We start from the raw sequence: 24,733 nt of genomic DNA, 5'->3' as shown, positions 1-24,733 counted from the left end.
AGGCGGCGCTATCTTTGCATACAACGTTTGCACTCCTGTGCCATACTTGCCGAGTAATGACTCAGAACGTATGAGTAATTCGTAATAACGAATTAATAATCCGTAATAACGAATTAATAATCCGTAATAACGAATTAATAATCCGTAATAACGAATTAATAATCCGTAATAACGAATTAAATAATCCGTTATAACGAATTAATAATCCGTAATAACGAATTAATTAATCCGTAATAACGAATTAATAATCCGTAATAACGAATTAATAATCCGTAATAACGAATTAATAATCCGTAATAACGAATTAATAATCCGTAATAACGAATTAAATAATCCGTTATAACGAATTAATAATCCGTAATAACGAATTAATAATCCGTAATAACGAATTAAATAATCCGCAACATATATACTTGCAGTGGCGCTAATGGGCTTTCGTACAGAGGTGATCCAATCAACGGTTTTTTTTTAATGGGAACTAGCTACCGGTCCCCATAATATGGGACCGGGAACCAGTCTACCCTAACTATTGCTTTCTCAACGTTGAGGGGGTATACGCGGATACGCTAGTACATGCACTTGAGTATACGCGTATCCCATAGCATAGGCTGTTCCAACATCGCGGGCCTTTGTATGTATAAATTGACGTGAGATTTTTAGTTCAACAATGGAAAGCGCATTTCTCCTTTGATTTAATAATGCCCACACCTAGCTACCAATTTAAAATGCAAGGACAACATAGCTCTTGTAAAATTATGTCTTATCCGAATTTTGTCGTGTGTTGAGCCTCATACCGTACTATTTGGCAATGTCTGGAAATTCCCCACACTATATTTGGCTGTTGCAACATCGTGGGGAATTTTTATTGACATGAAATTATAGGTCAAAAATGATTTGTGTTATGTATGCCCATGCATTATATAGAGTGTTTGAGTTCATGGGCTGCATAATGAGAATGGACTGTGGTGTGGTGTTCCACGACGGTTTCAAAGTACGTCTTCAATTATATTGCGTGCATGGTCAGCTACAGTAGGCCTGCATTATACAAGAATATATATTTATGCCAGAATACGTGAGTATTATGGGATATCATTTTTATTATGATGTGGGTGTGTGATTGAGAGAGTGCAGGTATACACAGACGACCATGTATGCACTCTCTCAACTTCACCCGACACCGTAAATGAACCGAATGTTGTCAAACTAGTCCAACCATGCATGGGCTGTGAACATTCGGTTCAGTAACGGATCTGGGGGGGGGGGGGCGCATGGATGACTCCTGTCAGCCTCTGACTCATGTTATAATACCAGTAAAATGGGCCCAGAATTCAAAATGAAATGTTTTAATTAGTTCCTAAATTTATTCTCAAATAGCCTTAGAATGCAGGAGAAACATCGTAGATTTCAAGATTTGCTCTACACTCAACCTCCCTCCCCCCTTCGTATCACCCCATCCCCGTTTCCGTAAAGAAAGATCCGCCCTGTAGTACATGTATATCCCAGATAATAGGATCTGGAGTGCATAAAAACATGCAACAAAAATCTAGCCAACTTTGCTCACTCTTTAGGTGTCAAAATTCCCCAAAATCTTCATGAGGTAAAACAAGGTCCTCAGCATTTCACCAGCCAATAAGTTTGAGGTCTCAATTCAATTTGGAAAGGAGCATTTTCTTCAACATTTTGCACATGAGAATGAAGCCAAGTGATTTCAATTTGAAGCCTAAAACTAGACTGGTACATGCCAAACTTTTTGGGGAAAAAATTATCCTTCATTGTAGTAGTCTGGTGGCATGACTATGGATAATATTTAAAATAGAGACTAGGTACCAGATGTTTCTTTTGACACAGTTGATTGATGCAGTACTAATTGGACTGGTTGTTTCCTGAGCAGTGGCAGCACCATATTTCCCCCTTTTTTTTGGGGGGGGGGGGAGCAAGTGAAGTGCAAAGAAGTATTTCTTTATGGGGAGGAAAAACTCAACGGCCCTAGAGAAATCGAAGGGTGGGGGGCTGACATCATTTGACGCTTGGGGCGCTTTTCAAAACCATTCATATAGCCCCGTTTTAGGGTCACTTATGAGGGTTTCCGTTTACATTAAATGTACAGTAAAATATTTACTTCGAGTCTCTTTTTAAAATTTTGTTTTACCTTATTTTTTATTTTATTTTTTTCGAAGTTTTTTGGGGGAGGCAAACTGTGGATGGGGAGGGGGGGGGTTCAACAATACAAGCGGGGGGGGGGGGGGTACTCTCATACACCCCCCCCCCCCCCCGTAGCGCCGCCACTGTTTATATGCCAGTCTATTTTCTTGTTTTGTATATATGTTTTCACTAAAAGTCCTGGGACTCTCATAAGCACAATATTCTAGAGTCCCAAATGTTTGGACTGCGTTCATCAAGACTGATTTATTTCAAGTGTAGAACACAGCAAATCTATTATGATTTCGGAAGTAACAATTATCCAATGCTATATTTCGATAGGACGACTGGGAACATTGAAAGCATGGCTGTAGGAGGGACGCACCGTTCGATTTTGATGAAGTTTGGCAAGGAACATCTACAGTGTTCAATTTGCCAAGACTTTCTCAAGACGCCGAAGACGCTATCCTGCCTGCACAGCTTTTGCGAAGAGTGTCTCTTTCTATACCAAAAATCGCCACAGCGAAGTATATTGTGTCCATTGTGCAGAAAAGAAACGTCAAGTCCAAAGGGGGGCGTCAGAAAACTTGTGACTGATTTCAAACTAGCTTGCATGATCGAAGAGGTGGTGCGAGCAAAAGACACTCAAACGATTCCGACTTGCAGCAGCCATGCAGGAAGGAAATGCGTGGTGTTTTGTGAGACTTGCTGCGAGCTGATCTGCTTAACCTGCCTTACAAAATCCAACCGCCACAGGAAACATGAAGTTGGAGAAGTCAGTCAAGAAACAGAGGTCGCCAGGAAAAGGCAACTCATGACAGAACATCAAGCAAAATACGAGGAAAAGCTAGCTGAGAACGATGTAGCATTAACAACCGCAGGAGTTTTGGGGAAGGACTTGTCAAAGGTGGTACAAAAATTGCGGAAGGAGGTGGAAGTAAAAGCAAACGAAGAGACTGCCAAAATCGCTGCTGCCAAGAAATGCTTACTGGATGATATACATCAGTTTGAAAAAGAAAGAGAAAGACTGCTCAATGGATACACCGAAGATCTCAAGTCCAGAAAGGAAACTCTGCAGCAAATTATTGGCCACTCCGAAAATGTACTGCATTTGTGCAATGACTACGAATTTCTCCGAGGGTTCTCGAGAGTGAGCTCTGACCTTAGAGTTTTTACTGCCCATCCTGATCCGAACATTGACGAGAACGTATCGGTACTAGAGTTCAGGCCATCTACCCCATTAGGAAGTACTTACCTTGGAAGCTTACTCAGGACAACACAGTGGAAGTTGAGGGCAGAATCCAGTCACTCGAAGAATAGTGGTGGCAGAGGTGTTACTACTGGGCGTGATGGAAGTGTCCTCGTAGCTGACTTGTGGAATAGACAAATTGTTACATTTGCATCCAGCGAGAGCCTTCCAACCTTTAAATCCATAAAAACACGTAAGCTACGCAGTAACACAATGACATTATGGTTATAAAAGAAAAGAGGGCTTCGACTTACGCGGGGACTATATTGGGGTTCATTAAAGTTACTTGATATTCATTTCAGAAGACTTCGATTGCGTTTGAAAATCATTTGATTCAAAAGTCTAACCGAGTTATTCCATGAATGGTGGCAACTGAATGCATATGTTGTATCCGTTATTCAGCACACTCTTTAAAAAATTATGTATGGATGCTAAACAGGTAATGTATTTTCTTCGTTTTATAAAGCGACCTATACATGATAATTCTATTCCGCTCTTTTTTCAGGTCCGCGAGATGTAGCAGTGACTAACCATCATTTAGTGGTTGTAGATGATACTGCTTTTGTGAAGATGTTCTCACTTACCGAGAGTGGGGCGCATTTTCAATTCCCCACCGTGCCTTGCGAGGTTAGTAATGACCACGTAGATCTCCGAAGTGTAGCTGTTGATGGAAGTGGCCACATCGTTGTTGGTGATGTCAAGAGAAAAGTTCTGACGGAGCACAAACCCAGGGATGGCGCCATCGTTCGGGTACTGCAGTTGGAAACACCACCGGAGTTCCTGGCTATTAACAGCGTGTCTCATACATTGGTTTCTGGTGAGTACAGTGGTATCGCACAGGGAGTTAATCAGGGCGATACCGTGTTCACCATCATGCCGACCATCAAAGGCACAAGGGTGCGATGCTGCACCGGAGTGTCCTGGGGCAAGCATGGGCTCATCTACATTGCCATGCACAACAAAACCACTGGCAGTGGCCATGTTCACATGTACGACGCATTAGGTCGGTTTGTTAAATGCATCATACAGGGGTTGTACCTGCCCCAAGGCATTGGCCTGACTGAGGATGACAAACAAATTGTCGTGGCGGACTACGACAACATTAAAGTGTATACAAAAGAGAATCTCCAAACATGAACTTCACCAGCACAACATCGGCTCGTTAAAATATGCTGGGCGTACTCTTCAGCAATCATTTTAGAAATTACTCTCCTAACGAATTTTGGCCTGTTCTAACTGGACAATAAATGCTTTTATCAATTACAGGTGTCCGGAACCCCCTGAAAAGAGTTTTTTATATTTTGTTATTACTCCCATGCACAGAAACAAATCTGCCTTGCGAGTAGACTGGTTCGTGCTTCCCACATTATATACATGTTTTGTATTTAAAAAAAGGCGTCGGAACCAATCTACCCTGCGAGAACTAAATTATTGTAGGGCTGCAAATATCTCAAAATTTGTAAAGTAATTATTGCATGACTGAACGTGTATCGAATTTTTCTTTCGGTCGATATCTCATCCTAAATGTAATGACTTTTGTTCAGTTAAAAACATTCTTTACCCCGCTATAGGAAACTTTGAAAAAATGCACAAGGGTGCAGTACATCTGTAATTCATTTATTCTCCAATTATAGATAAAAGCTAGTTAACAAAAAGTCAGTCTGTTTTTAGTGAAGTTTAAAATGTTTACTAAAGTTTAGCTTATCGCAGAAATCAATAGATTCATAATAGATTATGCATATATATGCAACATCTATATCGAGTGAAATGTATGACACCAGTAGTTTAAAAATACAAATGTAGGTCAAAGAATATTTGAAAAAGAAATAACTAAGTATGGCGAATAATTTGATCAATAATCAAAAGCTGGAACCCTGTCAACAGCTAGCGCAACAATCGTCACGAATTAAACACACTAGGCAATCAGCTGTTGTTTGATTGAACCTGCTTCGAGATCATTTTAAATGAACTCGTATACTTCGTAAAGACAAACAAAATGTATTGTATAAGTACAGAGCTAAAATTAGAACATAATTATTCCATTTTAAACGGCATAATCATTCAAGGAGTATTTATTACAACCCTTGAGAAAGGAGGATAAGACAACCACTTGGCTCCTTTTAGACTGGTTTCAAGTTTGTTTTATAAAGGGTTCCCTTGAAAAAAAGTAACCGTCAACAAAGCATGTCTATAACACTCCCGAGAAAATACTGCACGTATATTAAAACTGCTTTAGAATAAATCATAACTTTTTGTAAAATTTCCCCATAACATAAGAAAGCGGTTTTGCTCCCGCAATTTTTGTTTTTCATTATGAATACAGAGGTGTTTAACAACGTTGTCACTGGTGGAAGTGTGGTAAATCCAGTAGCTTACTCACGGTCTCCGATTGGAACTTGTCAACAGTTGTGTACAATTTCAGGAACAGGGGCCAGAATTTAAATGTTTGTGATTGGATAACTCATTGCATTGAGTTTATTACAAACTTTAATTCTTTATTACAAACTTTCCGAACAATGCTCCGAACAATGCTTCATTTAACTTGGCTTGAAGTTTGTTTCTTAAATACCTATTGAACAGTGTGGCAGCCTGCATATTCCCTTCACGTTGCGGTTGAATATTTCAAAAATACCGTCATGTACTTTGGGTGTGCCTCCGTTTCAAAATCAGAATAGACTGTATGCTACAAGGAGCTGAAGAAGAGTATAAGCCTAAGCCACAGTGGCGATATCCCATCAGCTAAACCACGGAAAAATATCGCGCTTCCTACAAAGCTGCAACCCAGAAAAATTAATATGAAAATTAAACTTAAGCTCTCATGCAATACAAACCCAAACCCGCAACTGTTTCAAAGGTCTAGTATGCTTCACCTTTCAAGGGTCAGGCTTCGATCATTGCTATTCGACAGCTTGGTACAACTGAACACTCTGGCGTGCAAAGTAAACATCAAGTCCCAAAATAGAGTTATATATAGAGATATTTGCACGAGCTATTACTATTCAAAATACCGAAATGTCTGTCAGTTTTCGGAAGAGCTCTAATAGAATTAGAATATCCCGGTTTGAATATTTCTATTTTCAGGATTACAGTTGACTTTGCACGCCATTCGACACATCTACTCGTAACACGCCAGTATATCAATTTCACAAAACAGTCGTTAAATGGTCCGTGCAATGAATTTTATACTGGAGCACATTTTTTTTGTCAAATGTCCATTCATCTAAAATGTATAAAAACTATGAAAATTTTGCAGTGCACTTTTAAAAAAACATTGAAAATGTTTCGAGCTGTTCCTTACAAATGAGGGCGCTGTTGCTGTGATGTTATTTTAGGACCACACTCTTCGCATTAGGGTTTTCTCTTCAAATAGTGAACCCGAAAAACTGCTTTTAGAAAACACTAAAATTTAACGTACATAAAACATTTTTCTCACTGTCTGACTGTCAAATACTAATACAACAATGAATAATAGCAAAAGAAAAACCACAGCGAACCCAAAGAACTCTGTAGACTTTTTATGCTGAAACAGATATGAAACCGGTGTCTGCCTTGAATTACATCACAGTTTTGCTCATGAATAAGGAAATTTGCATCAGAATAAAACCGAAAAGGTATTAAAATTGGCAATATGAATATTGTAAATAACGTTAAATTGGACATAAATGTATATTTCAAGGATTGCATTACGTGGGCCCTTTAATGTATCCTTACATGACAATCCTGTGCGAAGAGCGAATATTAGATCAAAGGCCAAGGAAACACCTTCGTATCATGCCATTTGTATATGCCTGTTCTAGAATATCATGATCCTCCTTCCCCAATGATTTGAAATTTAGTGTCACTATTCTTAAACTATAGGAAGGGGGACAGAGGATATGACACATCGGTTAGAGGTCGCCACGCACAGACTCAAACTTTACAGTCTCGTGAAAACCCAGTAGAAAGACGTGTGTCAAAGCGGACCAGAATTTTTCCCTGGCAAATTAAAGCCCCCTGCAAGCCACAGGCGTCCAGAAATAGCTGCTTGTAGATCGATGTTCATCTTAATACATGGTATCTTGCTGAAAAGGGGAAACGTGGACAGGAAATAAAGTCGAGATAAGTGAACCCTTTTTGGACTTTGTTGGTCAGGTTTCAACTGGCAACGCCTTGAGTCAGTTGCCCAGCATTTGTGTTGCGGAAAAAGTGACGGCCACGCAGGACCCGCCTGTCACTTTCTTACAATCTACGAGGATGTAAAACGTCTTAAGACATGCGTGTGATATGTGACGTACACGGCCTGCACAGGTGTGGTGAGTTTCAAGGAATAAAGTTCAATGTCTAAGGCCAAAAAAAAAGTCTCCGGTTTCTGGTATGGAGCTTGCCCAAAAAGTGGTGCGGCGACGAGGCTTTTTTTTTTTTTTTTACCTGTTTTTTTTTTTTGCTTCAAATGTCGGCTGATGACTGCAAATGGTGCCCGACTAAACTTAGTGCAAATATTATTTGCCACAGAGGCCACATAAAGCGTATTCTCGACCATAACCCAATCTAAAAACACGTCAAAATTGTGCAGCAGCAGGATTCCAGTCAATCCAGTGAGTTTGGCGGTTTCATCATCTTTCATTGAAAAAAAAAACTTTTTCATTTTGCCGACGCGCATGGCTACGGCGACGCGCGCGCATACCAGAAACCGGAGACTTTTTTTTTGGCCTGATGAAGTGGTGTGTTTTCTTTTTTGTTGTTGCATTTTTAATGATGGTATTAACAGGCCCTAGAGATCGAAAAGTAAAGTTTGCATATTGCTGAGAAGTCTAAAAAGTGCGATTCGGGGGATTTAGGAGTTACCAGGTAGGATGGGTGGGGGGTGTTGTAATATCCCCCTTCTCACTTTTGACAAGGGGGCGGGCCATTGGATCATTCCCCGTAGACACTTTTACGTTGTGAGAAACACAAAAAGACGGATCTTGAGGTCTTTTGCAGTAGCACTGAAAAACCGGAGAAAAAGGACACAAAAGCTTGAAATGCATCGTTTAGATGTAAGGTTAAGGCGCGTTATAAGATGTACAGCTGTACACGAACAGCGCCCCTACTAGTGTAAGACCGAAATTTAGACTGACCCTGAGCACACATCCCTGATACCACTCTCACAACAGGTGTTCCACATTACACCCAAGGTCTTCACGTCACTCTTTTCCAAGCAATACACCCACAGCATACCAAGACTGTGATTTAACCCTTGTACAGGGGAAAGTGACCTCATAAGGGTACTCCCCCGGACTGACCATTACGTCAGTCTATGGTCAGTCTACCTTTACTCAGAAATGATGTCATATAAGTTATGTTTTCCTTATATGACATCATCTCCTATTTTCACTCCAAGTGGTCCCTCTGAAACTGTATAAAATGTCCCCATTTTCCCACTTTCATGGAGTTCTTCTTCTTCTCCCTGGGAAACCAGAGGCATAGCCATAAGCTGATTCAGCCCTATGCTCTGGCCAGTCTTCATCTACAAAACTCTTCAGAACCTCTGTCTTCTGTCTCCAACTTCCGTTTTCTAGTACCCAGCCATACCCATAAGCTGATGCAGCCGTATGGTCTGAGGTTATAGTTCTGTACATACACAATACCGGTAGAATATTGAGTTCTTGAAAATAAACCAGTTTTCCATATAGCTGAGCTCATAGTCATTACCAGTGTGTCTTTGTATAGTCTTCGTAGTCATCTGTTCATCCTGCTCTTAGCCACAGCTACCCTATCCTAACATATAGTATAGTCAAACAACCCAAAGACTATAGCCAAATCTATATGTTACACTGGTGGCAGCGAGTGTTTACCCGCATAAGCCGATGAAGTGGCATCTCATCTGTAACTAACTTTGTCGCCTGTTCCTGCTGTTCCTGCTGTTCCTGCTGTTCCTGCTGTTCCTGCTGTTCCTGCTGTTCCTGCTGTTCCTGCTGTTCCTGCTGTTCCTACTTCTATTTCTACCGTTCCTGCTTCCAGTTTCTGCGTGTTCCAGTTGTCCTGCGTGTTCCAGTTTCCAGTCATCCTGTTTGTTCCCGATTTTACGGCTCGCCAAAGTCCCCCTTTCCACTTCCTGAGCCGTCTCCCTGTGGCTGATTTGACCTGTTCCAGCCTTTCTGCCCCTGTTCCTGTTGCCGCTACTGCCGTTCCTGTTGTCTGCAAGCCATCTCTCCGTGTCTCGACTCCTGTGTCTTCTCTTCCGAACTGTTCCTGTCTTCGAACTGTTCCTGTTTCTCACCTGTGTTCCTGTTCCTGTTCCTGTCATCCCCGTCCTCCGTTCTACTCATCGTCTTCTCAGCTGTGTCCACTCCAGCCAGTTCATCCAGTCCTGTATGCCAATCATCCCTATGGAGTGCATCACCGACTGACCAACGCTGACAGTGCCCAGCTGCAGACTTAATTCTTGCAAGTTCTTTTGTTTTTGCATATTTTTGTACCATTTTCCTTGTTTTATATACCATTTCCGTGTTGATTTCATCATAGTTTGTGCACATTGTTTATTTTAGCCACATTTCTTTGCAATTGATTATTGTTGTAGCCTTATCGTTCCCTAGGTTTATTAGTTTTATGTTTATTATCTCTACACTGCGTTTTATTGTACTGTACCACTTGCCCTCACCATGTCTCCTCCTCCCACGAGTAGTAGCTCCACCTCCCGCTTCCATTCCCATCACTATCCATGTTCCCTCCACCGCCACCCCCTAAACCTCCAGATCCGCCACAATTTCCTGCGTCCTCTCTCACACGATCAACTTCACCTCTACTTTCGACTGAGCCAATTCATTTGCGACCAACTCCAGCGTACAATTTCCAAAAATCCCCATCACTCTCTCCCGTTGTTCAGCGTACTCGCAGTGGTCGAGTTGTAACTCGCCCTATACGACTTGAGTTCCCCTCCAGTTCATATTATTAATTTTCCGTAGAATTTGTTTATTTGATCAAGTTGTGTAACTACATCCACGGCAATGTGTGTACATTTTCACAATATTCGTTGATTCAATTCATTACCCATTTATTTGATTTATAAGAAGTGCATTGTTCACTCCAATATATTAATGTCAATTTCACCAGATTATCCACTTATACCTAATATCCATCTATATTACTGATGTTTTGTCTTGTTTAACAACTTGTACTTCCTTGAATATTCTGTATATTTTTTTTCATTCATTGTTTTGAATAGTGTAACGACAATTCTGTGTATTCATAAGTTTAATATTCTTGCACACGCATAGAAAATAAGCAATATTAATTTGTTTTTGTTTAACTCAATGCTTTATTTTATGTAACAGTAATTCATTCATTTTTATACTTTGAAAATGAGGACATTTTCTTCCCCAAGAGGAAAGTAAATGTAAGACCGAAATTTAGACTGACCCTGAGCACACATCCCTGATACCACTCTCACAACAGGTGTTCCACATTACACCCAAGGTCTTCACGTCACTCTTTTCCAAGCAATACACCCACAGCATACCAAGACTGTGATTTAACCCTTGTACAGGGGAAAGTGACCTCATAAGGGTACTCCCCCGGACTGACCATTACGTCAGTCTATGGTCAGTCTACCTTTACTCAGAAATGATGTCATATAAGTTATGTTTTCCTTATATGACATCATCTCCTATTTTCACTCCAAGTGGTCCCTCTGAAACTGTATAAAATGTCCCCATTTTCCCACTTTCATGGAGTTCTTCTTCTTCTCCCTGGGAAACCAGAGGCATAGCCATAAGCTGATTCAGCCCTATGCTCTGGCCAGTCTTCATCTACAAAACTCTTCAGAACCTCTGTCTTCTGTCTCCAACTTCCGTTTTCTAGTACCCAGCCATACCCATAAGCTGATGCAGCCGTATGGTCTGAGGTTATAGTTCTGTACATACACAATACCGGTAGAATATTGAGTTCTTGAAAATAAACCAGTTTTCCATATAGCTGAGCTCATAGTCATTACCAGTGTGTCTTTGTATAGTCTTCGTAGTCATCTGTTCATCCTGCTCTTAGCCACAGCTACCCTATCCTAACATATAGTATAGTCAAACAACCCAAAGACTATAGCCAAATTTATATGTTACACTAGTAGGTTTATTAGTTTTATGTTTATTATCTCTACACTGCGTTTTATTGTACTGTACCACTTGCCCTCACCATGTCTCCTCCTCCCACGAGTAGTAGCTCCACCTCCCGCTTCCATTCCCATCACTATCCATGTTCCCTCCACCGCCACCCCCTAAACCTCCAGATCCGCCACAATTTCCTGCGTCCTCTCTCACACGATCAACTTCACCTCTACTTTCGACTGAGCCAATTCATTTGCGACCAACTCCAGCGTACAATTTCCAAAAATCCCCATCACTCTCTCCCGTTGTTCAGCGTACTCGCAGTGGTCGAGTTGTAACTCGCCCTATACGACTTGAGTTCCCCTCCAGTTCATATTATTAATTTTCCGTAGAATTTGTTTATTTGATCAAGTTGTGTAACTACATCCACGGCAATGTGTGTACATTTTCACAATATTCGTTGATTCAATTCATTACCCATTTATTTGATTTATAAGAAGTGCATTGTTCACTCCAATATATTAATGTCAATTTCACCAGATTATCCACTTATACCTAATATCCATCTATATTACTGATGTTTTGTCTTGTTTAACAACTTGTACTTCCTTGAATATTCTGTATATTTTTTTTCATTCATTGTTTTGAATAGTGTAACGACAATTCTGTGTATTCATAAGTTTAATATTCTTGCACACGCATAGAAAATAAGCAATATTAATTTGTTTTTGTTTAACTCAATGCTTTATTTTATGTAACAGTAATTCATTCATTTTTATACTTTGAAAATGAGGACATTTTCTTCCCCAAGAGGAAAGTAAATGTAAGACCGAAATTTAGACTGACCCTGAGCACACATCCCTGATACCACTCTCACAACAGGTGTTCCACATTACACCCAAGGTCTTCACGTCACTCTTTTCCAAGCAATACACCCACAGCATACCAAGACTGTGATTTAACCCTTGTACAGGGGAAAGTGACCTCATAAGGGTACTCCCCCGGACTGACCATTACGTCAGTCTATGGTCAGTCTACCTTTACTCAGAAATGATGTCATATAAGTTATGTTTTCCTTATATGACATCATCTCCTATTTTCACTCCAAGTGGTCCCTCTGAAACTGTATAAAATGTCCCCATTTTCCCACTTTCATGGAGTTCTTCTTCTTCTCCCTGGGAAACCAGAGGCATAGCCATAAGCTGATTCAGCCCTATGCTCTGGCCAGTCTTCATCTACAAAACTCTTCAGAACCTCTGTCTTCTGTCTCCAACTTCCGTTTTCTAGTACCCAGCCATACCCATAAGCTGATGCAGCCGTATGGTCTGAGGTTATAGTTCTGTACATACACAATACCGGTAGAATATTGAGTTCTTGAAAATAAACCAGTTTTCCATATAGCTGAGCTCATAGTCATTACCAGTGTGTCTTTGTATAGTCTTCGTAGTCATCTGTTCATCCTGCTCTTAGCCACAGCTACCCTATCCTAACATATAGTATAGTCAAACAACCCAAAGACTATAGCCAAATTTATATGTTACACTAGTACTGTGGTGTGGTGTCCACGCCAAAACAAACCAAGATAGGGGTGTCTTGCAAGACTTGCAAGACACCCCGGCACAGATTTACGTCACTGGGAGTTAGAACTGATATAGTATTGCACTTTGAAGTGCATGGAAATATATAAACAATATGCCAAGGGATCGTACAGGGAGGGAGTGACTGAGACGGTACAATGCTGGTATTGGTCACTTGCTGATGGTATGCATAACGAATCCGGTTACGTGAGTACTGTCCACTTCCGAGGCCCCCTTCAATGGAGAAACCTTTATATGCACGCTATAAACGAAGGGGGGGGTTGATGGCCTGCAGCCTGCAGACGTTTGTGATGTGGCAAATGTACAGGGTGACCAAAAAAATGCAACCCTGAAATATTTGCCTTTTTTTTTCAAAAACGTGCACAGTGAATTGTTACGTTTTGGGTATCAGATTGAAGAAGAGGGCTTTTTCTTTCAAATACTGAAAAAAATTCATTAAACGGCACATTGGGTTGCTGAGAAAATGCCAATTATGTGATAACAAGTGATTTTTCATCCTTTCCAATGGTGCTTCAAGTAGTGAAATATTTACTGTAAGCCCTCTGTGCAATTGTCTTTCATCTTTGGAATGTCCTTAATATTTTGACATATTTATGATGCTGAAACGGTTTAAATTACGAGTGCAAGGCAGTGGCATATCGGGGGGGGGGGGGGGGGCAGAGGGGGCACTCTGCCCCCGGCGGCTTTTTTAACAACTTTTTTTGCTCAGTAATTATTTTAATAAATGGTTTAGATAGTTCTGACATCAATCCCCGGAAAGAAAACCGCAAAAAAAATACAATTCGCCGTGAAAATGGGTATATAATTATCATTATTCATAGTAATGGTCAGTTTTGAAGGGCGCCCCCATTTGGAAGATGGGAACAAGCCCCCCCCCCCCCCCCCCCATGGCCGGAGAAAAAAAAACATGTCAACATTTCCATCGAATTTGTTTGCACTATTTTCATGTGCCGTGTTGTTTGTAAGGATAAGAGCACAATATGCGCTAAATGCATTTCATTCACATAGTGTAATTCTCTTAACTGTTGCAATGTCATGGACCAAAAAGGAGTTGTGTTGCCATAAATAGTTGCCATAATTGCCTTTTTTTTCAGAAACCCAATGTGCTATTTTCATGATTTTTTTTCTGTTTTTGAATGAAAAAGCTCTCAGCTTGAATCAGATACCCAAAATATAACAATACACGGATCACGTTTATGAAAAAAAGGGCAAAAGTTATAGGGTTGCAATTTTTTTTTTTTTGGGGGGGGGGGGGGGGGGGGTCACCATGTATATCAACCCTTGGTCGGTTAGCTTTTTTTTTTGCAAAGGAAGTCGATTGCAACAGCACACAGGTGAACGGGATGACTCGTTGCATTTGACCGGCACGCCAGCGAGGCACGCCGGTACCCGGTGCTGCGCCGGTACACGCTATGAATCACGTAGTTGACATTCAACTTTCCTCTAATTGGAGACAAACTTGACACTTAGTCATGACCTCTTGAGAAAAAAAGTAGGCATAACTCGTATTATTTTCTGCATAAACCGTATGCATGTATAGGTCATTCGATTGGGTTCAAAGTGTGACATTTTTTTCTGTCCCTGTTACCTTGGTACTTTGTAATTTGCCATTCAAGTATTATATAAAGAATGACCTTTTTTACATTCTACCCACGCTCTGAGGACGACTGCATTAAAGGGAATGTACATCGTTGGCTTTCGCTGTAATTTGCAGAAATGAACTAGTTGAGGGGTAGTATAATAGAACAAAATATTGTTACACTGACATGTTTGAAGTTTTGTGTCCGAAAATGCTTGAAAAACCAAGAAAAACAAAAATGTTCAAGTAGTCTGGTTCCCTGACTCCACTCAAAATGAAATGGATCAATTTATAGATGCCGGAAAATTGTAAGATAAGGGAACAAGTCTAGCTGGCCTGCACCCGTTCATGAACATGTAACCAATAGCAAACACAATTTGGACTGAAACAAATGGTACATATAGAGCAGTAGTTGAAAAATAGTTAGGTTTTTCCAACGGTGGTCGGCCGACCACCGTTGGAAACGCATACAAAAATACCATTTTCTTGAAAATGACTTCACACCAGGTGCCATAATTTTACAGAATGCTTCAGACTGTCATTTACCAACATCCTAGTAAGGTATTTCGTAAAAACTTGGTAGTAATTTTTCGATGTTTGCAAATGTTGTATTTTCCCTTTAAGGAGTGCTCCAGAATTATAACATCATCGATGTCAGATGTAGTAGGGATGGAAAAAAGTGGATCGGACCAAACATTTAAAAAATTACCCATAAGGACAATATTATCATCTGGGTGAAAGGGGCATGATTTTGCAGATTCAATAATGTTAAAGTTCGATTATGGAAAACAACAGTGCCGAAATGACACACTTCTTCTTAATATTGTACACTTCTCCAGGTGTGCCGCACATGATCCGGTTATAGTATGACATCCATGTTCGAGCCCTCCATTGCCCCCCCCCCTTATAAAATCTACCCTGATGTCAATGGCGTCAAGCGTCCCTCTGCTAGGCTTGTGCACCTCCCCCCCCCCCCTGCGTCACCTGCTCTTACTTTTGCCGGGGTCATTTTTTTAAAAATGTTAAACACCCATTGGTTCCCAGGTTCGCACTGCCTATTAACGGCAAAATATCCGAATGCCCCAAATTTCTGTCCCAGTCTCATTGCGATCCTTCCGATTTCTTGCAGTGCATAATACGCCTATGAACTTTCTCATCGAGTGTTACGACTAAGCAAGAATGAAGAGCAGAACACGTCACCTTCTTCTCGTGGTTGCACTGCAGCTGGTGCCATGGACACTTGCACAGTATCAACCTCCGTTTAATCCTAATACATGTAAGTGATAACTTCCTGATTCACTTCAAGATGGCTAGGTACAGAAACACAAGCAAATTAAATAGCGCCCTCACTGACGTTTCAAGACGAACCTCGATCGTTATTTGTACCAATTAAGCGTTCAACTCTTGACCTCTATTCTGGTTCATAAAAAAATTGTGACAGAAACAAGGGCATCACAAAAGCAACAATATGGTGTTCTTTAATGGACGTTTATTAAATGTTTTTTTGTGGTGGCCCTTTTGGTACACCGTACTGGCAACGAATTATTGGTCCTTTTTAAACTTTTCTTTCGGTTATTGACTGTTTGTTGTCGATCTACTGGTATTTATTTGGGACTGAAGACGTCCGTATCTCCCCACCGGATGGCATTCAAAGCCTGCAGGGGCTACATCAGAAGCTCCGGTGTGATGCCAGTTACATGGGGGAACCAGTCGACGTTTTCTGGTACAAGAATGACCAGCTAATGCTGGATACCAACCCAAGGTAGGTTGACGTTGAAAGCAAAAAAAAAGACAACAATTTCGACATTTATTCTGGCAGAGCGTGCGTGGGCAACACTCACGTAGAAAGGCTTGCGAAAAGGCGAGATCAGTAGGCCCTAAGCATGCGCAGTCTGCAGAACGTTTGAATAGTCCAACTCGCTATAGCATTCAAATTTATGAGCGCATGCGCAAAAGCAAGTATCCGAGGCAGGGAGCGCAATCAGTGATTTTCAATGCGTGAGAGTACGAACGTTTTGAGATTGGTCGAATTTCTCAAATTCTGGTCCGTCAGGCCTTTTCGGCTCCAAAATCATTAGTATTAATCATTAATAATACAGCCATTTTACATATAACACCTTACAAAATTACTTTCTCAGCATTTTGTGATCATCAACCATTTAAATGAGTTAAAGAAATAAACCGCATCCTCTTGTTTGTTGACTTGTCTTAAACATGCAGACTTCCCATAGACGAGTCCACCAACCGAATGGACACGGCGTCCTTCACGATACTGACCATCTTGAGCACTAGGGTCTCCGATAGCGGGCGCTACAGCTGCCGCATGATGCCCCCTGGCAGGGGAGTATCTACTGTGGTAGTCGCTGTATATGAACGTACGTTTTTCAAGTGTATTTTCAGATAAGAAATACCCACACCCCGAACATAATTGTTTCACAATCTCTTCTTGTAATACCAAAAGATGAGCCATATCATGCTCACAGTGTACGTTTACAAAATACACGCGTTGAATTCTGAAGGCCAATAGATAATTTTAATAAAGCTATTTATGGTGTCAAAAGTAAACAATTTGAAATAAATTCGAGATAGTAGGAAGGCAATATGTGAAGAGAGTGAAGTCTGTGCAGCAACCCAAAAGAGCTCCCTTCTACTTGGCTATTATCTCAAAAGGCTTACAGGATGTTATGCCAGATGGACATTGTACCTAGCCCGGTAGTAACACGTCCAACACAAGACTTCATTACAAGTCATGCAGTCCCACTTTAAGGTGACGTGTTATTGAAATGAACCCTGACATTGACATTCCTTTTTCACTTTTCGTCTCCTTTAACCCGATAATCTATACTTGCGATTTACTTGTGATTTGACTTGTGATTGACTCGTTATCGATTCTATAGTGGTGTTCCCTAACGTGACGCGCGCACTTCGATGTTTCCCACGTCCTTCCTCATGCAGTGTTGTCAAACCTCTTCGTTGGCAAACTTCAAACTCATTCAGTTAAATACTGGCACATGTACATTGTACTTTCATCTTAACAATGCCTGATGTTGAACCTTTGTAAACAATTTCAGTGTCATGAAATTAGTCCGAAATTCAAAAACGGTCACGTCCGGAAATTGGGCATAACATCGGCTGAAATATTTATATTTTTAGTTGATAAATTCTGATAAAGCATTATTATCTGATACCGGATGAGAAGTTTGTCAGACAATAATTTTCTTATTTTGGGGTGTATTTTCATAGGGTTCACTGTGCACTTCGAAATAAAATCGAAAAATCACGTCAAAATAAATATCTACGCTAACTTTGGGCACATGAAGTCACGGTTTATGAACGGGAATTTGTAGAGCTTGATGAAATTTGAATTTTTCTATACTGTAAAATTTCAGGAAAAAAATATTTGTTCTAGCAAGGCGCGATAGAGGCGAAAAATCAAAGTGCGCCACGTTAGGGGCCGCGCAACATTATGGTTAATTAATAACGCTATATTAATCGTGAAATGCATATGCTGTCAAGTTTGACCTCCAGAGTTCATAACAAGTCCATCACTTGTCCTGTCACATTTGGGATGAACAACGAAGACATGATGTTGTTATAGTTCAAGTTGTGACATGACTTGAGACTTGGAGTACTGTTTTTGAAATATTTGTGCTCGACTTATGAGGACTGGCGATGGACTTGACTCCAACATCGTTTCGCAATACATTGTGTATTTCGTTTTTCTTATACTGCTCAATGCAGACCCGATGGTCATCGGGAGCCCCAGCCAGTTGCTTGTTCCAGGCGAGAACATGACGCTGACGTGTCAGATGGTACCAGACCTAACGGACCACGGAGGCAAATATTTCTGGCACAAAGAAGGTCGCTTCATAGGCACAAGGGTAGGTAGGTGACACTGTGACAATTAAGTCAACGTGAAAGCAGACTTCGCAGACTTCAACTCTGTCTTTTCATCTTACCTGTACCATCATTACACATCATCACTTTCACCCATCGTTTGCATAATGAGCCATTTTGTTTTCAAATTGATATTTCGTCCCCGATTTGGCTTCGTTCGTAGCTGGCAACCGAACTATTTCTGAACCTTAACATTTGTGTTTCCAGCCAATAAATTTGTCGGTACTTGTCCTTCGATTTGATGCTCTTAAAGCAGGAAATGGTTCTCCAAAATTGGGAAGTGGGAGCCCTACGCCGAAGACGAGAAATGGCCAAAGTCATCATAACTGCGCAAATTCGAACAAAAACTATTGTGTTTGTCCAAGATTTGCAACGCTTCCGTGTATACCTCAAACGCTTGTTAGATGACGTTGGTTCGACTTAAATCCAGTATACTATTCAAGACCAGCCGCTCTAGATTTGTCATAATGCTGGTTATCAATAGCTGCTGATATCTTGTACAGCAATTAGGAGCAAGAACTCGGAAGTTTTGTGATTCATGCAGTTCGTCATGGGATCCTTTGCTATTTGTTCTCGGCTCGCAGACGCAAAGTGCGTCACAATACGGGCGATTCACAATAGTGCGCCTCCAAGAGTTTGCAACGCGTTGGCCACTCACAATGCGCGAAATCAGTCGACCTTTTCCAAACGTGCATTGGGTCGACCGATTTTGCGCATTGTGATTGGCCAACGCGTTGCAAACTCTTGGAGGCGCACTATTGTGAAACGACCGTATTCATTGAATTCAGCCACTGCTCATTCTTTCCTGTTCTTTTGTAGTCCCCACATCTTGAATTTTTCATAGCATTGTGTTTTAAAGTATCAATACCCACGTGATATAGTCATCGCGATTTTTTGGGCGTCTTTTCTGCCTACATTATTCCCAAAATCGTAACTTTGTCATATCTTACAGGGTTTGATTGATGTGGATTCGAACGGTTCACCAGACGTTTACATAACACCCAATGGTAACCTGACCATCTTCAACCCGCTGCCAGTCTTCGGTGGGACGTACACCTGCCGTATCAGGTACAACGTCAACGGTAAAACCAACTACGTATCCGGCGACATCAAAGTCTTCGGTAAATTGCTTTTTTTTTTTCGACTTTCAAATCTATTTTTTTTCTCTCAGCAACACATTTTGTGCGACTTTCTGCTTCTCGTAAATTATGTATGAAAACTATTTGACGTTCGTTTTAGGTTAATTGTATGTAGAAGTGCACTTCTTTAAACATTTACACATGTTCCATACTTTTCCGGACAACTGAGGGCGATGTTGCTGTGATGCCATCTCAGTAAGACACTGTTCAGTTGAGAGCTTTTCTGTTCAAATTGTAAACTCGCACATGTTTGCTCATTGGCTAAAAAATTGCAACATTCAGATTGTTTACGTGAAATGACATCACACTTTTGCTCATGAATATGGGACTTGACATTTGCAATTGCATAAATATAAAAAAAAAAACACCAAATGCCTTTGAAAATGGCAAACCGAAAATGAAAATATGGTTACATGGGACACAATTGTATTTTCAGGGATTGCATTGAAAATTAGTGATTATTAAAAAAAAAATACTGTGAATTTGATGGGCTTTTTTTTATTTAAATCGCTCATCCAGTCAACACCACAGTTCACACGGAGCCCTACAATTGGTACAACGTCAATTCCAGGCGCCCTCTACAGCTGCAGTGCATCGTTGAGGGATTCCCTTACGCTGACGTCTATTGGAGTCACCAAGGCAACCGAATCTGGGGGACCGACGCGCGCAATAACGTCACGCTGCTGACCAGGCCGCTGGATCACGTGACCATGCTCTCCACACTCTCCATCCGGGTACTTTCGAGAAACTTCAACGTCACCCACTACACGTGCACTGGTACCAATACTTTTGGCACGGACCGAAAGGTGGCAGCGATAGTTAACACTGGTAATTACTTTAAAACGTTTTGGTTAGTTTAATAACAATGGATACACAAGAGATTTACTCAATCGTATCCCCATGAACAAAAACACAGACCTCAAAAATGGATTCAATGCAAAGGATCTATTCCCTTGTTCTCTCTAAACTTCCATTTATATATTTTTCGTATCATTCTTTTTAAAAAGACACTCTTGTCAAATGAATAGACTAAAAGGACTTTTTCCGCGGGGAAGTTATTCAATGACTGAACCATCGCGTAATTTTAAAAAGGTATAGAGAAGGTTCCGCATCTGAGCAACGTTGCTATAGTTCCGCTGCTAACTTAAGCCATGTTTGGAAAAGAAGATTTCTTTTTGTCCCGAGGCGTCTTGGTGAACTTTAAAATTTGGTAAAGAATATTACATTTTATCAGGCGTTTTTCTTAAAATGTCGGCATTTTCGTTTTTCAGGGAGAAGAAAACAACCTCCTCAGAACAAAATGCACGCTTCATATTTCAGGCCATAATTATTGGCTTTTTGGGGTTTTTTTGCCTTGTGTAAAGTAAAGTTAAGTCTGTCCGAGCCAATGTGGCCCATCAGGCCGGCGTCTATCTCCGGTTTCAGTAGACTGAGAATATTTTCTATTCCCCCCTTGGACGGGATGCTAGTTCATCGCATGTTAGGAGCGAGGTAAAGTGAGGATGAAGTGGCTTGCCCAAGGACACAACATATGGTCAGCAGCTGGATTCGAACCCTTGACTCTCTGATCATGAAACACAAACCCTATTAACCAGGCCACATTCCCCCTGTGTGCTAGATGTTAATTATACACATAATATTCTGCTTTTTATGCCCTGGCATTTTTATCGTTTGGCAACCCTAAATCTTAATTAACTTCTCTATTCTTCCCCCTCCTTTCCTCCACAGAGCAAGTCTTCAGCCCATTCGGGATCGGAGCTTCATCACTCGTGATGCGATCAACCGTTCTCTACTGTTTAGCATTTGTCCTCTGGGTTCTTCTGATTGTTTAACTGCCAGCACACATTATGTGTCATTTCTAGCTATGTTATCCATCAATAGTTGCCTTTGTGTGCGTATACATGTATATAAAAGTTAAGATGTTATGAAGCATACTGCTTCTTGTCAAGGGCGGATCTTGGGGGGGGGGGGGGGGGGGGGGCAACGGGGATCATGCCCCCTCTCCCCCCCCCCCCAAAAAAAGAACCCATTTTTTTTTTTTTTAAGTGACGTCGCAATAAAGGCAGGCGCTGCGTACACCACCATCTTTTCCTACAAAAAAATTGTCAAAGTGGTCAGATCGCACCACAGAGCATCTAGAATCTCCCCAAAAATTGGGGCCCGAACCCCACGCCGTACTTTTTTGACCCACTTTTTAAGGACCAAAAATATTCCCCCCCCCCGAAAAAAAAGGATTGTGTTCTGGATCCGTCCTCGGCTTGCTTCTTGTAAATATGCCACGATCTTTGCGGGAAGTATCGAGTTGGAAAAATAGACTAAATTCTGGTTATGTTGATGGGAAATTCATTGTATGGCTAGTGGTTAACCTACAAGCATAACAAAAACACACGCTTCCTTCCATGTTCACAGGCAGGATATACTCATGACAAACCAGTGTAAACACTATGCATTATAGATTAGTGTTTATTTTAAGTGATTTTGAGGGAGCTTCATTTGTGTAACCTTGACCAAGGCTTGGAACGTCTTGCTACTTTTGTTGTGGTTGTGGGGGGGTGGGTTAAATTGCTGCCTTTTTGCAATTCGCTAATGACCGCAGTAAGCACTGAGCAGTGCGGCTTACTTTATAGTGGTATGCCCACGCATTCGTAGTTCAACTCATCGTGCTACCCGTTATACGCGGCAGCGTCACGCATTAATGATCACTTGTGCACGGACCGAATGCCACTGATGAACAACGCAGACAGTCCGTACGGCCTACGTACGGGGATGTACGTGAGAGTGTCTATAACGGAATGGCGTTGGTGTGTCGTTTATGTCTGGGACAGTCTCTGCGCGATGGATTTAATCAAGGTTGATCAAGATTTGTCATTGTGTGGTTGTTGGTAAACCTACAGGCATAACCAAAAAACTATTTCAAAACAATGCAGTCAGGATATCGTGATAAATCATTACAGATGTTTAAAGGAGAGCATTAATTTTGTAGTCTATTCTTTTGTAACAATCAATGATTCACTGATGTAAATTTGAAGTCTATTATTATTTCATTACAAGTTACGATGTCAGGATGATAATGCGAGAGAGTCAATGTCTGTCCACTCGGAGGTAGGCTGCGGGGGGGGGGGGTGCTAGCGCTTTTAGTTGTCCAGTTAGTGTATTCTTAATGTGTTGCTTGAAATTGTATCCTAATGTGTAAAGAGTGTACACGGTCAATTGTTCATGAAATGGCTTGCTTAGAAGGGGTGCATATACCTATGTTCCCCAGCCCTAACCATCAAACCCTAACCCTTACCCTATAAGGATTTTGGGGAGCATATAGATATTGGGGAACATATAGGTATTGGGGAACATTGGGTAGACCCAAAGATCGATTTGAGAAACATTTGAAACATGATACAGGGAAGGCTAATAAAAACAAGTTCTCTTAGTCTATTGCATCCGCAATGCTGGACCACGATGTATGTTCAATGATATGGGGCCATCTGTGTCATTTCCGGCTATTGTATTAACATGTTCGAAGTGTTCTTTTTACAAAACGAAAGATAAAATCTCATGACAAATTAACCCAAGATCAAAATGGATCAGCTATACAGCTGGGTAACTTTGTCTGTATGTTCACAGTTTCAAGTTCCAGTTACAGGTCAATTAGAGGTCATGCAGTCTAAATATCCAGGGGCCGATCCAGGAATTTTTTGCGGGGGTGTCCGATACAGATAATAACTCCTATATAATGTCGTCTTTTTTATAATTACTATATTTTGTTATTATTTTTTTTTGGGGGGGGGGTGTCAGACAGGGGGGGGGGGGGGGAGTCGACTCCCCCCTTCTGGATCCTTGCCTGATATCATTGATTACACTTGTAGAAGACTTTCTCTCACAAACACGCAGCTCAGTTCAAGCGATTTACATTATGATTATAGGTCCTTGTTTTTGATGCGAGTAGTCAAGAACCCTTTAATTCATTGCTGCCGCTGTTATCGTCTTGGCCGTGGGACTAGAAGGGACTTTCCCCCCATCGACTGCTCGACGAGCCGTGGCGTTCGTCATTAATGAACCATCTCCAAGTGCAGCTGAAGACGGACTCAGCTGGGTTTTCCCGAAATGCTAATATCGACCATAGACCGTGACAAATTAAAACAAAAATTCTCAAGTCTTTGCACTAAATAAAGAAGTGTATATCCTTGACGCGAGTGCATATCTCAGACGTTCAGCAAGAATCGCGATTTTTAAAGGCATGGAGGAGCATTTGCGTTTATGCATTTCGTTCGTGTCAAAAAATAACACTGCACTCAAAATCCAAAAACGAAAGTTCAAAACCTTACCTGTTGAAATTTCAGCTCAGTGGAATTGGATAATACACTTTTGGAGAAAACAGTGAAAAAACATGCACAACCTTCTAGTCATGAAACACGATTCCGCCCATAGCACTCTCCCATAACATAACACTCTGCCCCGTAGCACATTCCCAGCGATAAGTCAACTGACTGATCGATGGAAATCACCTACATTTCTCGATTTCTTCTAAATGGCAGCAGGCCAGACGGAATATTTTCACAGGGTGTTTAGTTCCAGTACGATCTTTAAAGGGCCCATTCAGTGTAATTGTTTTAATGCAATCCTCGAAAATGCGCCCTTGTGGCCCATTTAACCTTATTTTCAATGTTTCTTTTGTAATTTTCAGGGGCATTTTGATGCCTTTTTGGTTTTTATACTAATGCGAATTTCCATATTCATCAGTAAAAGCGAGATGACATTTCAGGCAGAAACCTCAATGGTGTAATTATTTCAGCACTGAAAGTTGCCAGTATTTTAAATGTTAAATGTGTTTTTTTTCTATAGCGATTCGTTGTTGTGACAGTACATTGCAGTAAGCCATGTACAATTTATTTTATCTGTTCTTAATGGAACGAATAAACATAACTCATCAATTTGAAAATAATAATTAATTAAACCAACATACATTGAAAGCTTATGAAAGAACCTTGGTCGAGCGGCGCGTCTGGTTATCCATATGTCCCAGGTTCAGATTTCGCTCAGTCATTTTCTTGTTCATCCCCATACTTATAAAGAACCTGTTG

The 24,733-nt window shown here is 41.0% G+C and overlaps 2 protein-coding genes across 2 annotated transcripts; both read left to right on the top strand.

The window, feature by feature from the left end:
• Positions 1-2,428: 2,428 nt before the first annotated feature.
• LOC119741151 (tripartite motif-containing protein 3-like) lies at positions 2,429-4,540 on the top strand. Its single transcript, XM_038216848.1, has 2 exons — positions 2,429-3,581; positions 3,894-4,540. The coding sequence occupies exons 1-2, from the start codon at positions 2,465-2,467 to the stop codon at positions 4,523-4,525; spliced, it is 1,749 nt and encodes a 582-aa protein (XP_038072776.1). The 5' UTR covers positions 2,429-2,464; the 3' UTR covers positions 4,526-4,540.
• A 2,847-nt stretch (positions 4,541-7,387) lies between these two features.
• Positions 7,388-21,516, top strand: LOC119741150 (hemicentin-2-like). The gene is made up of 8 exons (XM_038216847.1): positions 7,388-7,680; positions 15,752-15,898; positions 16,243-16,384; positions 16,843-16,997; positions 18,364-18,503; positions 19,472-19,640; positions 20,178-20,486; positions 21,387-21,516. The coding sequence occupies exons 2-8, from the start codon at positions 15,802-15,804 to the stop codon at positions 21,488-21,490; spliced, it is 1,116 nt and encodes a 371-aa protein (XP_038072775.1). The 5' UTR covers positions 7,388-7,680; positions 15,752-15,801; the 3' UTR covers positions 21,491-21,516.
• The last annotated feature ends 3,217 nt before the right edge of the window (positions 21,517-24,733 follow it).

The sequence above is a fragment of the Patiria miniata genome, unplaced genomic scaffold, assembly GCF_015706575.1.
Source record: "Patiria miniata isolate m_02_andy unplaced genomic scaffold, ASM1570657v1 HiC_scaffold_5, whole genome shotgun sequence".
Taxonomy (NCBI): Eukaryota; Metazoa; Echinodermata; class Asteroidea; order Valvatida; family Asterinidae; genus Patiria; species Patiria miniata.
Note: the sequence above shows the minus strand (reverse complement) of the source record. Positions and strands in the feature narration are given on the sequence as shown.